The 17621-nt window shown below is 46.2% G+C and overlaps 1 protein-coding gene across 3 annotated transcripts in view; it reads right to left on the bottom strand.

Annotated features, from left to right (window-relative positions):
• The window catches only part of CCDC24 (coiled-coil domain containing 24), a 105922-nt gene that overhangs the window by 69053 nt on the left and 19248 nt on the right, over positions 1-17621 (bottom strand). For all 3 annotated transcript variants that reach the window (XM_033917180.1, XM_033917181.1, XM_033917179.1), the window contains exon 3: positions 13013-13191. In XM_033917180.1, coding sequence (XP_033773071.1) covers positions 13013-13191 — 179 coding nt within the window. The remainder of the gene's footprint in view (positions 1-13012; positions 13192-17621) is intronic.

Genomic DNA, 17621 nt, shown 5'->3' with positions numbered 1-17621 from the left:
GACCGTGGCCTCCCCAAAAATTCCTGATGCTTCGGTTCCATAAGAACATAAGAACATAAGAAATGCCTCTGCTGGGTCAGACCCGAGGTCCATCATGCCCAGCAGTCCGCTCACGCGGTGGCCCAACAGGTCCCGGACCTGTGTAGTAATCTTCTATCTATACCCCTCTATCCCCATTTCCAGTAGGAATTTATCCAATCCTTTCTTGAATCCCAGTACCGTACTCTGCCCTATTATGTCCTCTGGAAGCGCATTCCAGGTGTCCACCACACGTTGGGTAAAGAAGAACTTCCTAGCATTTGTTTTGAATCTGTCTCCTATCAGCTTTTCCGAATGCCCTCTTGTTCTTTTGTTATTAGAAAGTTTGAAGAATCTGTCCCTCTTTACTCTCTCTATGCCCTTCATGATCTTATAAGTCTCTATCATATCTCCTCTAAGTCTCCTCTTCTCCAGGGAAAAGAGACCCAGCTTCTCCAATCTCTCAGAATATGACAGGTTTTCCATACCTTTTATCAGACGTGTCGCTCTCCTCTGAACCCTCTCGACTAACGCCATATCCTTCTTAAGGTACGGCGACCAATATTGGACGCAGTACTCCAAATGCGGGCGCACCATCGCCCGATACAACGGCAGGATAACTTCTTTCGTTCTGGCTATAATACCCTTTTTGATTATACCAAGCATTCTATTCGCTCTCTTAGCGGCCGCTGCACACTGTGCCGACGGCTTCATTGTCATGTCCACCATTACCCCCAAGTCCCTTTCCTGGGTACTCTTATTCAATAACATCCCTCCCATTGTATAGTTGTACCTCGAGTTTCTGCTCCCCACATGTAATACTTTACATTTCTCAATGTTGAACTTCATCTGCCATTTCGCCGCCCATTCTTCTAGTTTGTTCAAGTCCCTTTGCAATTCTTCGCAGTCCTGTAGTCTGAGCTCCATTAAATAGTTTGGTGTCGTCCGCAAATTTTATTATCTCGCACTTCGTCCCTGTTTCTAGATCATTTATGAAGATATTAAATAGCAGTGGCCCGAGCACCGAGCCCTGCGGGACACCACTCGTGACCCTCCTCCAGTCGGAGTAGTGACCCTTCACTCCTACCCTTTGTTTTCTACCCTCCAACCAGTTTCTGATCCATCTATGTACGTCTCCTTCCACCCCATGGTTCTTCAATTTCCGGAGTAGACGTTCATGGGGCACCTTGTCAAAGGCTTTTTGGAAATCTAGATATATGATGTCTATGGGGTCTCCTTTGTCCATCCGTTTGTTGATTCCTTCGAAGAAGTGCAATAAGTTTGTTAGGCACGATCTTCCCTTGCAGAAACCATGCTGGCTGGTTATCAGAAGTTCATGTTTTTCAAAATGTTGATCGATGTTTTCTTTTATCAGTGCTTCTGCCATTTTCCCTGGAACCGAAGTCAGGCTCACCGGCCTGTAGTTTCCCGGGTCACCTCTTGATCCCTTTTTAAAGATGGGCGTAACGTTGGCTATCTTCCAATCTTCCGGGATCTCGCCTGTTTTCAGGGATAAGTTGCAAATTTGCTGCAGTAGTTCTGCTATCTCCTCCTTTAATTCCTTCAGAACCCTAGGATGTATGCCATCCGGACCCGGGGATTTGTCAGTTTTTAGTTTTTCTATCTGCCTATGAACGTCCTCAAGGCTCACTTCTATGGATGTTAATTTTTCTGCTTGACTTCCGTTGAAGAATTGCTCAGGATCCGGTATGTTGGACGTGTTTTCGTTTGTAAATACAGACGAGAAGAACATGTTAAGCCTTTCTGCCACTACCTTCTCCTCCTTCACCACTCCCTTCCTGTCTCCGTCATCCAGCGGTCCCACTTCCTCTCTAGCCGGCTGCTTCCCTTTAACATATCTGAAGAATGGTTTGAAATTTCTTGCTTCCCTGGCTAGCCTCTCTTCATACTCTCTTTTGGCTTTCCGAACCTCACGGTGACATTCTTTTTGATGCTTCTTGTGCTCTTTCCAGTTCCCCTCAGTTTTGTCCTTTTTCCATTTCTTGAATGAATTTTTCTTATTGCCTATCGCTTCCTTCACTGTTTTGGTTATCCACGCCGGGTCTTTTGTTCGATTCTTTTTGCACCCCTTCCTGAATCTGGGGATATCCCCACGCTTTCCTCCTCCTCTTCCTTCCTTCCTGCCCGGCCACTCCACCATCGCTATTATTATAAAGGCAACCACGGCCCAGCTTTCACTAGATGAGACTTCTGCCGTCGGCCTGCCCCGGAACTCTTGATTCAGCAGCATCTTCCTGTTCCCGCCTAGGAGGGGGCTGTTGAATCAACAGTTCTGGGGCAGGTCGACTTTAGAAGTCTCATTTGGTGGATGCTGTGCCACGGCTGCCTTTAAAATAATAGCGACCCCGCATGACATCATGAAGAGGAAGTGTGAGGAGCTGGTTGGTGGTGGAGCTGCAGAGCTGGTGTGGGGATGGGGAAGTCCGGAGCTGCAGGGCCGGCATTAGAAGAGGGGGTTCGAAAAGGGCAGCTAAGCATGCCGGTCCTAAATCGCTGTCATTTTTGTTACAGGGGAATGTCAGCTGCAGCAGTGCCTCTGAAACACAGCCTGCGGCCTCCCTCCCCGAGTTCCTTGTGCCGTGTTCCACCCCAATGACACAACTTCTTTTTTCAGCCTGGACGGCCCATGGCACAAGGAACGCGATGAGGAAGGCCGCAGGCTGCGTTTCAAAGTCGCTGCCACAGCCGGCATTCCCCTGTAACAAAAATGCAAATGGAGGTGAAGAGGGAAGACATGCTGGGCCAAAAAGCCTCCAGGACTGTGTTTTGGGGTTGTTGTTTTTTTAAGTAGAATCGGGGAGTTGTTTCAAAGACGTGCCAGGTGGGGAGTGAAGGGGAAGGACTTATAGGGTCAGAAACAATGGGGAACTAGTGATGGTCTGAAGGGATAGAAAAAGAGTGTAGTTGGACATGGGGTGCTGTGAAGGAAAGGGAAATGAGATACTAAAAGGGAAGAAGCAAAAAGAAAGGCAGAGATATATATGTATGCATGTAATTTTGTAAACCGCATAGTTTTATGTGTATATAAATTTTTAAATAAATAAAATATATAGAATAGGATAGGATAGTTGGAAAGGGATATGGCATGGGAGGGCAGCTGGGAAGGCAGGCAAGAACATATGTTGCTCAGGCTGGGAGGGGGTTGGGAAGGACAGATTCTGCATAGGCTGGGGGAAACAGGGAAGGACAGATGTTGCATGGGCTGGGAGGAGGTTAGAAGGACAGATTTTGCACTGCCTGGGGGGAGACAGGGAAGGATAGATGTTGCATAGGCTGGGAGGAGGTTGGGAAGGACAGATGATGCATGGATGGGGTGCTGGGAAGAGAAAAAGTTTCAAGTTCAAGTTTCAAGTTTTTATTAATATTTGATGAATCGCTTATTCAATTTGCTAAGTGATGTACAACTTCCTAAAAACATAATTGTGAACACAGACAAAATAACATAAAATTTACAAATTTAAACAGACATGAGTCATGGAGGGTAGGGGGAGAAAGTTACAATTTTTTGTTAGAGAGAATAAACAAAAAGGAAAAAAGCGAGAGGGGGGTAATAAATTTAAGACCTAAAGCATATGGTCGTAGGTCTAGAAATCAAATGTTGAATGCATCTTTAAAAAGATAAGTTTTTAAAGATTTTTTAAAGGAAGTAAGATCTTTTTCTTCTCTAATATACTGAGGTAGTGAGTTCCAAAGTTGAGGGGCCATTACCGAAAACATATCGTGTCTCCTAGTGCCTACAATTTTCAGGGAAGGGATGGTTAAGAGGTTTTGAGAAGTCGACCGAAGAGATCGGGGGTATTATGAGGGATGAGCATTTTAGTTACAAATTGAGGTTCGTTAAAAATTAACGTTTTATATACTAAAAATAATACCTTGAAGGTGATGCAGTGACTAATTGGGAGCCAATGGGAATCAATCATTAAGGGTGTGACGTGGTCATATTTTTTGGCATTATGGATAAGTTTAACAGCCGTATTTTGAATTATTTGGAGTCTTTTTTTTTCCTTTTGTGTGATATTGAGTAAAAGAGAATTGCAATAATCAATTTTGGCTATAACCAGGGAATCAATAATAATAAAATGTTAAGCGCGCATGCGCACTCGTGCCGCGTGTTCCCTGTTCCGTTGCGACGGCACGAGTGCGCATGCGCGCTTATACGTCACAGTCTCCTTTTTTTACAGCCCGGCTCGCTGAGAGGGAGAGCGTCGCTGGCACCGGGGAGGGTTGGGGGACGCCAGTTCAGCTCGGCCGCTCCGTCTCTGCCGTCTCAGCAGCCCCCGAAGCTCCTCAGAAGCCTGTCCCGCTCCCTCGAAAAGGGCACTGCTGCTGGTGGCGCTGCTCCCGCTGTAGTGTGCGAGCGACGCACCGGAGCTGGACCCCGCCTGTCGGCAGCGGATCGACCACATGGCGAACGGCAGACAGAGGTGAGGATGGATTGATGGGAGATGCTGGACTGTTGGGGGGGATAGACAGAGGGGAGATTCTGCTTTGGTGGGGGTTGGGGAAAGGAAGGGAGGCCTACTGCTGCACAAGGGGAGCAGGAAGAGGTGCTAATGGACAGGGGGGAAAAAGGAAGGAAAGCCTACTGCTGGACAGGGGGATCAGGAAGAGGTGCTGATGGACAGGGGGTGGGGGGGAAAGGAAGGAAGGGAGGTCTACTGCTGGACAGGGGGAGCAGGAAGAGGTGCTGATGGATAGGGGGGAAAAGGAAGGGAGGCATACTGTCCTGTCGGCGATTACGAGTTTGGGGGGGAGGGGGTTCTGGGGTTCCGACAGGAGGAGTTGGGCATCCTCCTGTCGGCGATTACGAGTTTGGGGGGGGAGGGGGCTCGGGGTTCCGACAGGAGGAGTTAGGCATTCTCCTGTCGGTGATGGGACAAGCGGCCGCAACAACCGCGGCCGCTATACATATTGCAGCAGGGAGATCCCTTGCTGCCATAAGTATAGCGGCCGCGTCTAATTTAACCTGATTCTCTAAAGACGCCGGTTACAGAATCGGCGTTTAGTATAGGACGCCTCTCCCGGGCAGCCTGCCTGGGGAGCATTTTTTTTTTTAAAAACGTGCATCCCGATTGGCTGATTAGACAGGTTAAGGAATAGGCTTTGGAATTTTCGTCATTGTACCTGACAATTGAAGAACGGTTGGAAAGAAATGAGATAAACCAATTTAAAACTTGGTCGTCGATACCTAAGGATTTTAGTCGTATGAGTAATAAATCATGATCAATTGTATCAAAGGCTACAGATAGGTCTAATGAGAAAAGAACTACTGATTTGTGATGACCTAAATAGTAGTGAATATTGTTTATTAGTCCTATCATTGAGTATTCTGTATTGTGAAATTTTCAAAAACCAGTTTGATTTGGGTGAAGTGCATTTGTGGATTCAACAAAATCTGAAAGTTGATCGAATACCAGTTTTTCAGTTAATTTGGCAAGGAAAGGTATATTGGCAATTGGACGATAATTTGACACCTCATCTGGGCTGATTTTGTAGTCTTTTAATATTGGGGTGATAATGGCGGTTTTCCAAAGAAGAGGAACAGATGCAGTAAGTAAACTTTTTAGGACAAGAGAATGAATGAAAGTACCAAAGCAGGAGAATAATTTTTTTAGATAAAACGGGGGAATAATTTCAGAACATGAACCTTTTATATTGATTTTTTGAAAAAGGGATTCTATGTCTTAAGGAAGGGATCTTAAAATTAGTACATTTGGCTGTAGGTATAGGTTCAATTTCGCAGTTGTTCATAGGGTTACCTAATGTGTTAGGATAGAAAATATTTCGAATGGTGCTGATTTTTTGGCAGAAATAATCTGCCAATTCCTGGGCTTTGAGAGTGGACTTTTGATTAGTGTTGCTTCTTTTGGTCTCAGGGGTAATGGATTTTAGAATAGTATATAAGATGGAAGGATTTTTTGCTTTATAAATTTTGTTGGAATAGTAATTGTTTTTAGCAAGATTAATTTTATTTTTATAGAGAGAAGCCTTTTCTCTGTAGTGTTGCAAATTTGTATAGGATTTGGTACAAAGTCGCCATTTTCTTTCTAATGAACGTAGTTGTTTTTTCAAGAGGGAGAGTTCTTCCATATACCAGGGGTTAGAGAGTCTGCGGAGGGGAAGAGTTTTGGAAATTATTGGTGCTTTGTTATCTAGAAGAGATTGTAAAGAAGAATTCCAAGTTAGTAATTGTTCTTCGGGTGAATTGAAATTGGGAATTGTGATGGAAGGATTAAAAAAAGGCAGAATATCAAATTGTTGTACACAGGTGCATGGAGAGGGAAGGAAAGAGAGATGGTATACATGGGGAAAAGAAGAAGAGGGAGAATTGTTAGACATGATAGTGGTGGAGAAGAGGGAAAGAAAAATATTACACTGGGATTGAGGACAGATAACTCAAAGAAGTGAGAGATGTCAGATTCTGGAGAAGGGTGATGGAAGGAGAGAGTTGTCAGACCACTGGAAGGTAGAGAGTTGCGCGGGGACAGAAATCCCACCTGTCCCCGCCAAAATCCCACCCGTCCCCATAAGGAATCCCACCCGTCCCCGCGAGGAATCCTCTGTCCACACCCGTCCCCATTAGGAATTCCCTCCATCCCCACCCATCCCCGTGAAGAATCCCCTCCGTCCCCGCCCATCCCTATAAACTACAGAAATAGTTATTTCATTTAATTATGCTACTGAATTAAAGGCTCTGGTAGAAACCCATTTACAAATGAGCAAAGAGACTTTATTAATTTGGAAATATTAATTGGGAAGAATACATACTTTGTAAACGGGTTTCTACCAGAGCCTCTAATGTAAATATAAAATATAAATACTCAGCTGATGAGAACCCCCAAGCTGTCAGCTGAGGACTTCCTTTGCAGTTGGCCGGGGGTCCCTTTTGCCAAGCTTGCCAGGCAGCAGTAGCGTCCCTGAGTCACAGATGCTGGCACCTCATGGATGTTGCCAGCGACTGCTGTGCTTGGTGGAGGGGAGTTCTGGCCGTCTCTAAAGGAGGTCCTCTGCTGGCGGTGCTTGGGGATCCCCACCAGTCACAGCAAGGGTCAGCAAGTACTTCAACACTGTAGAAATAAAACCAGAAATGCATTTCCTTTTCTTTTGAACACAATACAAAGACATCTGCTATATACATTTCCCAAAGCTAACATATTTTAGTCAATAAATTCCGTGTTTTACCTTTGTTGTCTGGAGACTTATTTTTCCATAAAGTTGGTCCCAGTTTCTTTTTTCCGCTTTCCTATCTTCTGTAAATTCTTCTGTTGCTGTCCATTGGTTCCTCCTACCATGGAGCTTTTGGGCCTCCCCAAACAAAAAAGTGTTCCGTTGCCTACACTGTCAACTATATAATATGTGTGTTTAACCTGTAAGCCATTCTGAGCTCTTTGGGGGACAATGGGATTGAAAACAAAATAAATAAATAAATATGACTAAGTGGCTCAACCCCATAAGGTGGGTTGTAATCACCCAGGATGAGAGTCATGCCTCGTCATGCACATAGCTGGATCCTTCTTGTTAATTTAAGGTTTTCTACTTTTTTAGTTCTTATTTATTCTCCAGACCTGGATAAGAGTCCACCAGGTTCTTTCTTGGATCATATAACTGTATATTCTTTTGGTTTTCATTTGGGGGAAGGGAGGGGGGTTTCTAAGGGGTTGGGTGAGACATGGGGAGAGGAGTAGTTTATATTTTTCAAATTCTTGTCAGTGCGAGGCTGCAGGCCCAGTTCCCACAGCCACCATTTCACTCCCCTTGTACCCTTCACCTAGATACACCTCTAATGTCAGAGCATTCCTGGCCAAGCAAGAGGGTCTGACAGAATTCCCCTCTGCAGGATGTGAGGTTTACAGGAGCTTTGTCCTTTTCAATTCCTCTGGCGGAAAAATAGGTGCCATGTACCAGGCAATGAAGCCATCAGATGGGCTGACACCTTCTCTCTACGAGATAAATGAGAATCACTCTGATTGAGCCTGTGCAAGGCTCTTTTCTACAGATCGGAAATCAAGCAGGAATGGAAGCCTTGGCATTTTCCTTTTTCTCTGCCGCCTTGGCCTCTCTTCATGTCTTTCTGCATTTCAGTGTCAAGAGCTTCAGATAGAGGCAGCACAAAGGCATAAGGCCATCTCACACCAAGATGACAATCAGGAGGCCATAAACAGTCCCTTCCTCTGGCCCCACTTCCAGGGGGGCTCAATGGGAAAGGTCACAGAGGATGTAACCTCACTGGACAAAAGAAAGTTAATGGAGGATGCTGCAACATTTATCATCCCCAGCTGCTGCCTTCCAACCCAGCAGGGTTGCTGAGAAAGGGCAGAATGGGACATTAAGGCCCCCATTATACTGGAGATGAGATTAGTGGGTTAAAAGGAGGAAGTGATCTTCATACACTGACAATGTACCCTCAGAGGCAGTCCTTTGTAAAGACAGGTCAAACTGTGGCCAGCAATAACTCTCACCTTTGAGCCAAAAGGTCTCTTGTAATTATGATTTCTGAGCACATTCATGCATCATTTATTTTAAAAAGGCAACATGAGAACATAAGGTTTTATAAAACAAACTCTCAGAATTACCCTCAATAGTGTGCAAGTCCTCTCGCATAGATTTACAACTGCTCCAGGGGGGTCATCTTTAATGCTCCTCGATACAATCTAAACCTGTGTTAAAACTTGTTGTTCCTTCTTTTCTCATCACCACCTGCTTAGACTAATTCAGCCTACTTCTCATGGCTCACCTGCCCCAGCCATTACGGTTCATTACTGTTGAAGGTCATTAGGAAGGACCAGGCGGTCACCTAGGGCAACAGCTTCTCAGGAGCAGCAAAGAAAAGCTTCGGTCAAGATCCTGACAGCCACACAAACTCCATCAGCACAGACTTTAACTTTGCAATTGTACAGGGAAAGGGAATGGGGACTTGTAAACTGCCTTTTTATGACTTTGGCATTTCAAAGCTGACATTCAAAGTGGTGGGCACTGGAGGATTAAGTGACTCGCCCAGGGTCAGAAGGAGCAGCACCGGGATTTGATCTCACAGCCTCTAGGTGCAGAGGCAGCAGCTCTACCAGTGAGCCACACCTTCAATCTGTCTCAGTATGGCAACTCTTATATTCTTATGTGAACCAAGTATAGGACAACTGAGCCATTGTGACATCACTGGGTTTGGCTCTTAGGCATTGGTGGAATGAGGCATTAGGACATCACAATCTCAGCTCTGGAATGTTGCTGTTCTTTGGGTTTCTGCCAGGTACTTGGGATCTGGGTTGGCCACTGTTGGAAACAGGATGCTGGGCTTGATGAAAGGGAATGGGGACTTGTATACCACCTTTTTATGACTTTAGAATTCAAAGCAGTGGGCACTATAGGATTAAGTAACTTGCCCAGGGTCACAAGGAGCAGCACTGGGATTTGATCTCACAACATCTGGCACTGGGATTTGATCTCACAACCTCTGGGTGCAGAGGCAGCCACTCAACAAGTGAGCCACAGCCCATTTGTGTGATGATCATAACAGTTCAGCTTAATGTTTAGGGGAAGTTAAGTCTGATTCTAATCTAATCTAACCTCTTATAAACCGTTTAATCCCAGAAATTGGTCTAAAGCTGTTTAGCATACCATAAAGCACAGTTACTTACCGTAACAGTTGTTATCTAGGGACAGCAGGCAGCTATTCTCACATTTATTTATTTCGATTTATATCCCATTCTCCCAGAGCTCAGAACGGCCTACAAGCAAACATCATCCACGGAGCCCGGATGCAGACAGCCTCGCAAGTGATATATTTCAGATGAGCTGTATGCATTGGCTCAAAAGGAGGCTTCATCAATTGAGCAAGAACAACATTGAGATCCCAAACCACTGGAGCGGTTTGAGAGGAGGTTTGACATTGAAAAGTCCTTTCTTGAATCTGAAAACCATGGGATGAGCAGAAAGGGGTTTCCCTTCGATAGGCTGATGGAACGCAGCAATTGCACTAAGATGGACTCAAACGGATGTAGACTTGAGGTATCTCGAGGCTTCTTGTCATGAGAGATGCACCACGTAGAAAATCTAGTCCATTTTTGGTGGTAGCATTGTCTAGTGGCAGGTTTTCTGGAAGCCTCTAAAATGTCCCGAACAGGTTGAGAAAACTGAAGGGGACTTATGTTGAGAGATACCAAGCTGTCAAGTGTAGAGACTGCAGGTTGGGATTAAGTAGAGATCCTTGACTCTGTGTAAGCAGAGATGGAAAAACTGGTAGAAGGTATGGCTCCCTGCTGCTGAGTTGAAGAAGAAGGGAGAACCAGGGTTGCCTGGGCCACCGAGGAGCTATTAGAATCATGGTAGCATGATCGTTCTTGAGCTTGACAAGAGTCTTGAGAATAAGAGGGAATGGAGGGAACGCATACAGGTAGAGATTCATCCATTCCAGAAGGAAAGCATCTGCCTCGAGGCGATGAGAAGAATATATCCTGGAGCAGAACTGATGCAGTTTGTGGTTGTGGGGAGATGCAAAGAAATTTATCTGAGGAGTTCCCCACTGAGAAAAAATGTGATGAAGAGGCAAGGAATTGAGTGTCCATTTGTGAGGTTGCAGAAGACGACTCAAGTTGTCCACCAGACAGTTTTTCTCTCCTTGAATGTAAACAGCTTTCAGCAAGGTGTTGTGATGGATCTTCCAGTCCCATACCCTTTGAGCTTCCTGACAAAGAGGAAGAAATCCTGTTCCTCCCTGCTTGTTGACGAAGTACATGACAACTTGATTATCCAAAGAAGATCCTAAAAAGCATTGAGTGCATTGAAGATCGCTCTGAGTGCCAACAGATTGATATGATACTGATGATCCATGCTGGACCAGTGGCCTCGAGTACAGTGACCGTCAAGATGAGCTCCCCAAGCGTAGGTCGAGGAATCTGTCGTGAGGACCTTCCGATGAGGGGTATCTTTAATGCCAATTGATAAAATTAATTGCAATTAATGCAATTACCTCATCTCTGGGGGTGCTTTGGTCCCTTCCCGTTCTGCTGCCTGCAATCTTCAAGCCACCAGCAGCATCAATTAGATGAACACGCTGCCTTTGGCAGCCCTGGAAGCTTTCCCTCTGCAGGACAGGAAGATGAAGCAGAGGGATTGATTCCAGGGCCAACGAAGACAGCATGAACAACTGACTGATGCTGTCAGTAGCTCAAAAGAGAGAGAAAGAGGTACCCATCCCAAGGGGGGAGGGGGGAAGAAATGTCACATTTGACTGGGGTGAGGCTAGGGTAAAGGAGAAAGCCATCAAATTGGGAGGGAGGGAGGGAGGAAGGAAGAAGAAAGACCAGGGAAAGGAAGGGAGAAGAGAGAGAGATGCCAGACCATGGAGGATGGCGGGAAGGGAAGCAGAGAAGAGAGAGATGTCAAACTATAGAGGGAGGGGAGACAGAGATGGAAGGGAAGGAAATAGGGATTCCAGACAATAGGATGGGGTGGAGTTGAGAGGGAAAAAAGGAAAGAAAGCAGAGATGCCAGAGCATGGGAGGAAGAAAAAGGGAAGAACAGATGGAAGGTAAGGAAACAGATGCCAGACCATGGGGTGGGGCAGTGGTGTACGAAGGGCAAACACTGGATGGAAGGAGTGGAGAGAAAAAGGGCAGATGCTTGATGGAAGGGCAGAGAAAGAGGGAAGATAATGGATGGAGGAAAAGAGTTGCTACCTTGAGGGGGGCAAGGAGAGAAATAGGAGATACATGGGGAGGGGGTAAGGAGAGGGAATGAAGCAATGGACTTGGAACAATGAGGGAGCGAGGTGCTGCATCAAGGGGAGGGAAGGAGGTTGGGCATGGGGGCATGGAGAAAAAAAGAAGAACTGGATGGGTGGGGCATGGAGGAAGGAAGGATAGAGGTCCTGCATTGGTGGCAAGGAGGGAAAGAGATGCTGAACTCGAGGAGGGAGAGGGGAGGGAACAGAGACCAACTGAAGGGACGAAGGACAAGAAGGGAGAAACTTACATCAAGTGCACAAACAATAAAACAAAAAAATTAAACACATCACTTGACAATCTTTCTGATTTATCTTACAATGCATAAAATTACCACCCTCCCCTCCCATCATTCCTCTATTATTTCCCCAATAAGAAAAATGTAAAATATACTACCCCCTCCCCCCAATCATTAGACGGTGTATATTACAATAGAAAATGGTGTTTACTCAATACAATAAGAAGTTAATGGCTCCCAAATTTTATGAAATTTCTTATAGCTTCCTTGTTGTATAGCTATTTCTCTTTCCATTTTATATATGTGATATAATGAGTTCCACCAGAAATTGTAATTGAGTCTACTGTAATTTTTCCAATTACTTGTGATATGCTGAATGGCGACTCTTGTCATTATCAATAAAAGTTTATTGTTATGTGATGATATTTGGCTCTTTTTCCTCATAGACATACCAAATAATGCTGTATCATAAGATAATGCCACATGCTTTTCCAATAAACAATTTACTTGATCCCAAATTGAGTTCCAAAAGGCTAAGATAATGCAAGCTTCTTGAATGAAATTATTTGTAATTCCCTTACTGTGGTCCACTATGCATTCTAAAGGCATAAAAGCAGAATATAAGACTTTAGAGGTGTATTTTCAAAACACTTAGATTTATAAAATTACATTGTAACCTATAGTATAATATAGTAACTGTTGGAACTTCTTCCCAAGTGTATTAGAAACACCAATGCAGAGTGCATTGCAGTAGTCAAATCGAGACAAATCAATGCTTGTGCCAATACAGAAAACAGACTTCAAATAAAATAAAAGTGAATAGCTCTCATTGGCTTAAGCTTAAAAAAGTATTTTTATACAAATTTACTAACCTGAAGATCAAATGTCAAGGAAGAATCTAAAAGGCTAGGTCCCCCACCATCCTTGCACCAGCTCTCCCCTGTGGCGTTCTCTTGTACCCTCAATTTGGCTAATGTGCTGGTTTGTGGTGCTCTCTTTACCCCTTCTTTGTTCTTACCTGCCCTCACTGTGAGCCCTCTGCCGAACACTCATCAACAGCAGCCGGATCTCTTCTTTCAACATGTCCTTGATCAGCGGCGGATCAGCTAAGGCAGGTCTGCTACTTGGCCCAGGAAGCCGATCTCCATAGAATGTACCTGACCGCAGTTCATGCCGCACCTTTAACCAGGTGTCTACCTGAAAGAGAGGTCATTCGCTTATCACTCGTGCAGTGCCAACAAAATTGCAGTATGCACACATGGAGGGACAAGGAGGAGAAGTTAGTTGCATGACTGGCTGGATTTAAGCAAACTTTCAGTTAGGTCTGGCACAAAATGAGTTCATGTATTTAATTACTTTGTATACCATCTAGAGTCAAATTATGGCATAAGGAATGTTGGTAGAGAACTACAACATACATAACAGTAAGTTCATCCACAGGTAACAGACTAGAACTAGCTGGTTATTTTGGGGTTCAGCAGCTCCCTGGTGAGTTATGACCCGAGAAAGTAGAGTTGCTTACCGGTAACAAAGGATCTTCATAGACAGCAGAAGAACACACAGACACTATCCAAAGTCCTTCCAGCCTTTGTGCAAGTGGTCCTGTACTGGTGCTGGTCACGCTCACCTCCATGTTCATATTATTGCTATTGGTCTTGAATCGGAGGGGTACAGCTGTTTAAAGCAGTGTATCGCAAATTGTGTGCCTCCTGAGATTTCAGGTGTGCCACGGCACACTGGGGAGGAGAAGAGGCACCGGCTTACTGCCTACAGGACGTGACTCTCATGGTGAAAGGCATTTCCTGTAGGCAATCAGTTGGCGTCAGCGCCTCTCCTCTCCGGCCCTCTTCCCTGCTGGCAGTGGGGACTGACGTCTCAGGGTCCATCTGGAGGGCTTTTGTGCCGTCAGTTGTCACGAGTCCCACGAGAACTAACAGCAGCCATTCAGAGTGTGGTGCGGAACCAGGCAGGCACGCAAAAAGCATGCACCTGCCTCGTGCACCGCTCTGCCTCTGCCAGAAGAGAGCAGGGGAACCGATCAGGAGGCAGCCGTCCAGCAAGGCAGGAGCGCAAAAAGCGCGCTATGAAAAAAAAGCCGCTATGAAAAAAAAGGTATGGGGAGGGGGGGCTGGCTGGCATTGCACATGCCCACCACTAGACGTGCCCTGTACCCTGTCCAGGCCTAACACTAGACCATCAGAGGGGAGACAGAATTTTTTTTCTTGGGTTTTCTTCCTCTATATGTGGGTGTGTCTTATAGTCAGTTGCGTCTTACAGAGCGAAAAATACAGTAAGTTCATGGCATCTAATAATGCTCAAGATGTTCCAGCCCTGGCAAACACTCTAGGTGCCACACCAAATGAGAGTCTCCTACCTGCCGCTATCAGTAAAGGGCATCCTTCCGTCCCATCCACGAATTCTATACTAGAGGTCTGCACGGGAACGGGGATTGTGCGCAGATGCTTCCCGGCCCACGAGATTCCCACGGGGACGGAAACAGGATTTGATTTACTGAGGCCTACCTAAATTCTGGCGATGCAGCTGAGAGACAAGTCCGGTGCCACGGCGGAAACAGCCATGCTCAGCAATGAGCTCAGCAGTACACAGCTGAATGCCTTGCTTGCTGATTGTTCCAGTGGCACGGCGGGGCGAGATCAGCAAGCAAAGCTCTCAGCTATGTACGTGCTGCCTGTTTGCTCTATGGCTGCAGGTCTCCTTTCTCTGGGGCACCAGACCTTCCTCACACAAAGGCCGGGAATGCAGAGTTGGTTCCGTTCTTAGTAGGGGATGCCTTGGTAGGCCGGACTCCCTCACAGCACCGGCTCACCGCTCAGCTACTGGGAACCCAGATTCGGGACTGTTCTGGGTGGAGGACACTTGGGAGGGGGGGTTGATTGCGCCATCGTGCTGGCTCACCACTCTGCCGGCAAAGCACGGAGTCTGTCCCATTCTAGAGGGAGAAAACCACAATACTGGCTTCCAGAAGGCACAATGGACAGTGGGGGGTGTTTAGCCGCATATGGCACCATTTGGATCCATGTAGACTTGCACGGCCATTCAGATGCTGACCTGAGGTTCCTTTCTCTCCAGAACTTCCCGCTCCTCCATTTCCATCCAGCATATGTCCTCTCTCTCTTTATCCTTTCCATCCAGCATCTGCCCTTCCCCCTTTTTCCATCCAGCATCTGCCCCTCGCTCTCCTGCTTCTGCCCAGCATCTGATCTGTCTCCTCTCTTCCTCCTTTCTGCCCCCTCTGTCACCCCATCCATCATCCACCCTTCTCCCTCCCCCTTCCATCCAGCATCTGCCCATCTTTCTCTCCCCCCTTTCAGCCCAGCATCTGCTTCATTTCTCTTTCTGTCCCAGTGTTCTCCCCAGAATTTTTTTCCAGCCGGGTGGTATGAAAAAGTAGCCGGGTGGGGTGGGACAGGGAAATTTGGTGGTTAGAATAGGGTCATTAAATCCAGTGGTGTACCTAGTATATGACAAGAGAGAAGGCTTCTGGTTGAGGTGTAGGATGTGGGTAGGAACCTTTTCCCACGGCTTTGTGCACTGCAGCACCAAGGGAGCCAGCCCGAAGACGCTGCGTTGATCACTGCAAAACACTGTCTTGGGCCCGATGGAGGTGCCAGCCCTGCGGACTGGCAGAAAATTTCTGCAGACCGGCACCATTCCACAGACTGGCGGTTGAAGAACACTGCACTAGAGCACCAACACACGAATTGTAAAACTAAACAAGTCAGATCCTGCACAGTCAATTGATTTTGTAGTCAGTGCTAACAGAAAACCATGTCCTTTTCATACACACAGAACAGAGAAACACTCTCACCCAATATGGAATAATCACAATTTAAAAATAGAAATATGTAGACAAAAGTTAAATTAATGCAACACCACAGAAACAGTGACATATGTCCCCTAATACTGTACAAAATATAAAGACAGTAGATGTAAATTTGAAAAAAACTGATACATAACAATCACCACTTTAAAAACAAATAGAAATAAAACAAATAACAAGAAATAAGAAAATACAATTTTATTGGACTAATGCATTTTTCAGTTAGCTTTCAGAGGCCAAATCTTTCTTCAAGACAGTACAATATGCAGCTGTTATGATATCCTGTCCTGACCTGAGGAAAGGGGTTTAGTCCAAAAGAAATAGCCTTATTTCCATTTCCTATTTATAAAATTTTATCAATACAGTTACAATACTACTTGATTCTATGTAAAGCAACAAAAAATATCTCTTTCTACCTTTTGTAGTTTCTGCTTTAATCATCTTCTCTTCGCTCTTTTCTTTCTATACAGCATTTGTCCTCTCTCCCTTTGATGCAACATCTGCCCTCTACCTTTGCCCCTTCCACCCAGCCTTTGCTCTCTCTACCTCTTCCATCTACTGTCCACCCTCTCTCTGCCCCTTCCATCCACTGTCCACCCTCTCTCTGCCCTTTCCATCTAGTGTCCGCCCTCTCTCTCTTCCATACGGCATCTTCCCTCTTTTTATGTCCCTTCAATAAGCTGTATATCCTGTGCCCTTTCTCTCCTTTATACATGATTCATTTCAGCTTCATCCCCTCTCCATTTTTCTGTCTCCACTCCCTCCCCTATGCTCTGGCATCTCTCTCTTCTACTTTCCGTCCTTCCTGTCCACTCCACCCCATGGTCTGGCATCTCTATCTCCTTCCCTTCCCTCCCCCCCATGCTCTGGCATCTCTCCCTCTCCTATCTCTCCCTCTCTGCTCTGGCACCTCCTCTCCTTCCTTTCCCTCTGGTCTGACATTTGTCTCCTTAGTTTCCCTTCCCTCATCCTTGCTCTAGCATCTCTCTCCTCTCCCCCTTCATTATCTGGCATCTCCTCTCCTTCCTTTCTCAACCTCCCTCCTTCCTTTCCCCTGGTCTGGCATCTCCCTCTTCCCCCCATGCCCTGACATCTCTCCCTCCATTGTCTAGTATCGCCTTTCCTTTCCCTCCTTCCCATGGTTTTGGCATCTCTCTTTCCTCTCCTCTCCCTTCCTGGTCTTTCTTCTCCTTCCTTCCCTCTCTCTCCCCAGTTGGGTGCAGCAGCAGCATTTTTCTTCCCCCTTCCCTCTCACTCTCCTCCTCCACTGCTCTTCCCCCTTCCCCTATCCACTCTCCTCCTCCACTGCTCTCCCCTCAGTCCTGCTGCAGCTTTCACTCTTCCATTTTAAGTCCAGCAGCACTCTCTTCTGTTCCCAATCCAGCAGCACCTCTCCCTCTCACCTCCCTCCACCACTCAGCTCCAACAAAACCTCCCCCTCCCCTCTACTTCCGTTTCCCCCACTGACTAGCTGCAACACCTCTCCTTTCCACCCCCAGGGCCAGCAGCACCTCTCTTCTATGACTAGCAGGGCTCCTCTCCCTTCCCTTACCCATTCACCTCCCAGGTCTAGAAGCACCACTCCCTCCTCTCCTCTTTTCGTCTCCTTCTATCAGCACCCCTCCCTCTTATCTCTCAGGTCCATTGGCACCACTCCCCCCTCCCGATTAACAGGCTCTCTATTGTAACTTGCCTGACTGCTGCCGTAGCTTTAGCGAGTAAATTCCCTCCAGCAGCCTCGGGGCCTCCGAGGAAGAAGGAAGTTACATCATTGGAGGTGGAGCGG

This window comes from Geotrypetes seraphini, chromosome 12, assembly GCF_902459505.1.
Source record: "Geotrypetes seraphini chromosome 12, aGeoSer1.1, whole genome shotgun sequence".
NCBI lineage: Eukaryota > Metazoa > Chordata > Amphibia > Gymnophiona > Dermophiidae > Geotrypetes > Geotrypetes seraphini.
The sequence above is the reverse complement of the archived record's forward strand: the minus strand, read 5'-3'. Positions and strand labels throughout refer to the sequence as shown.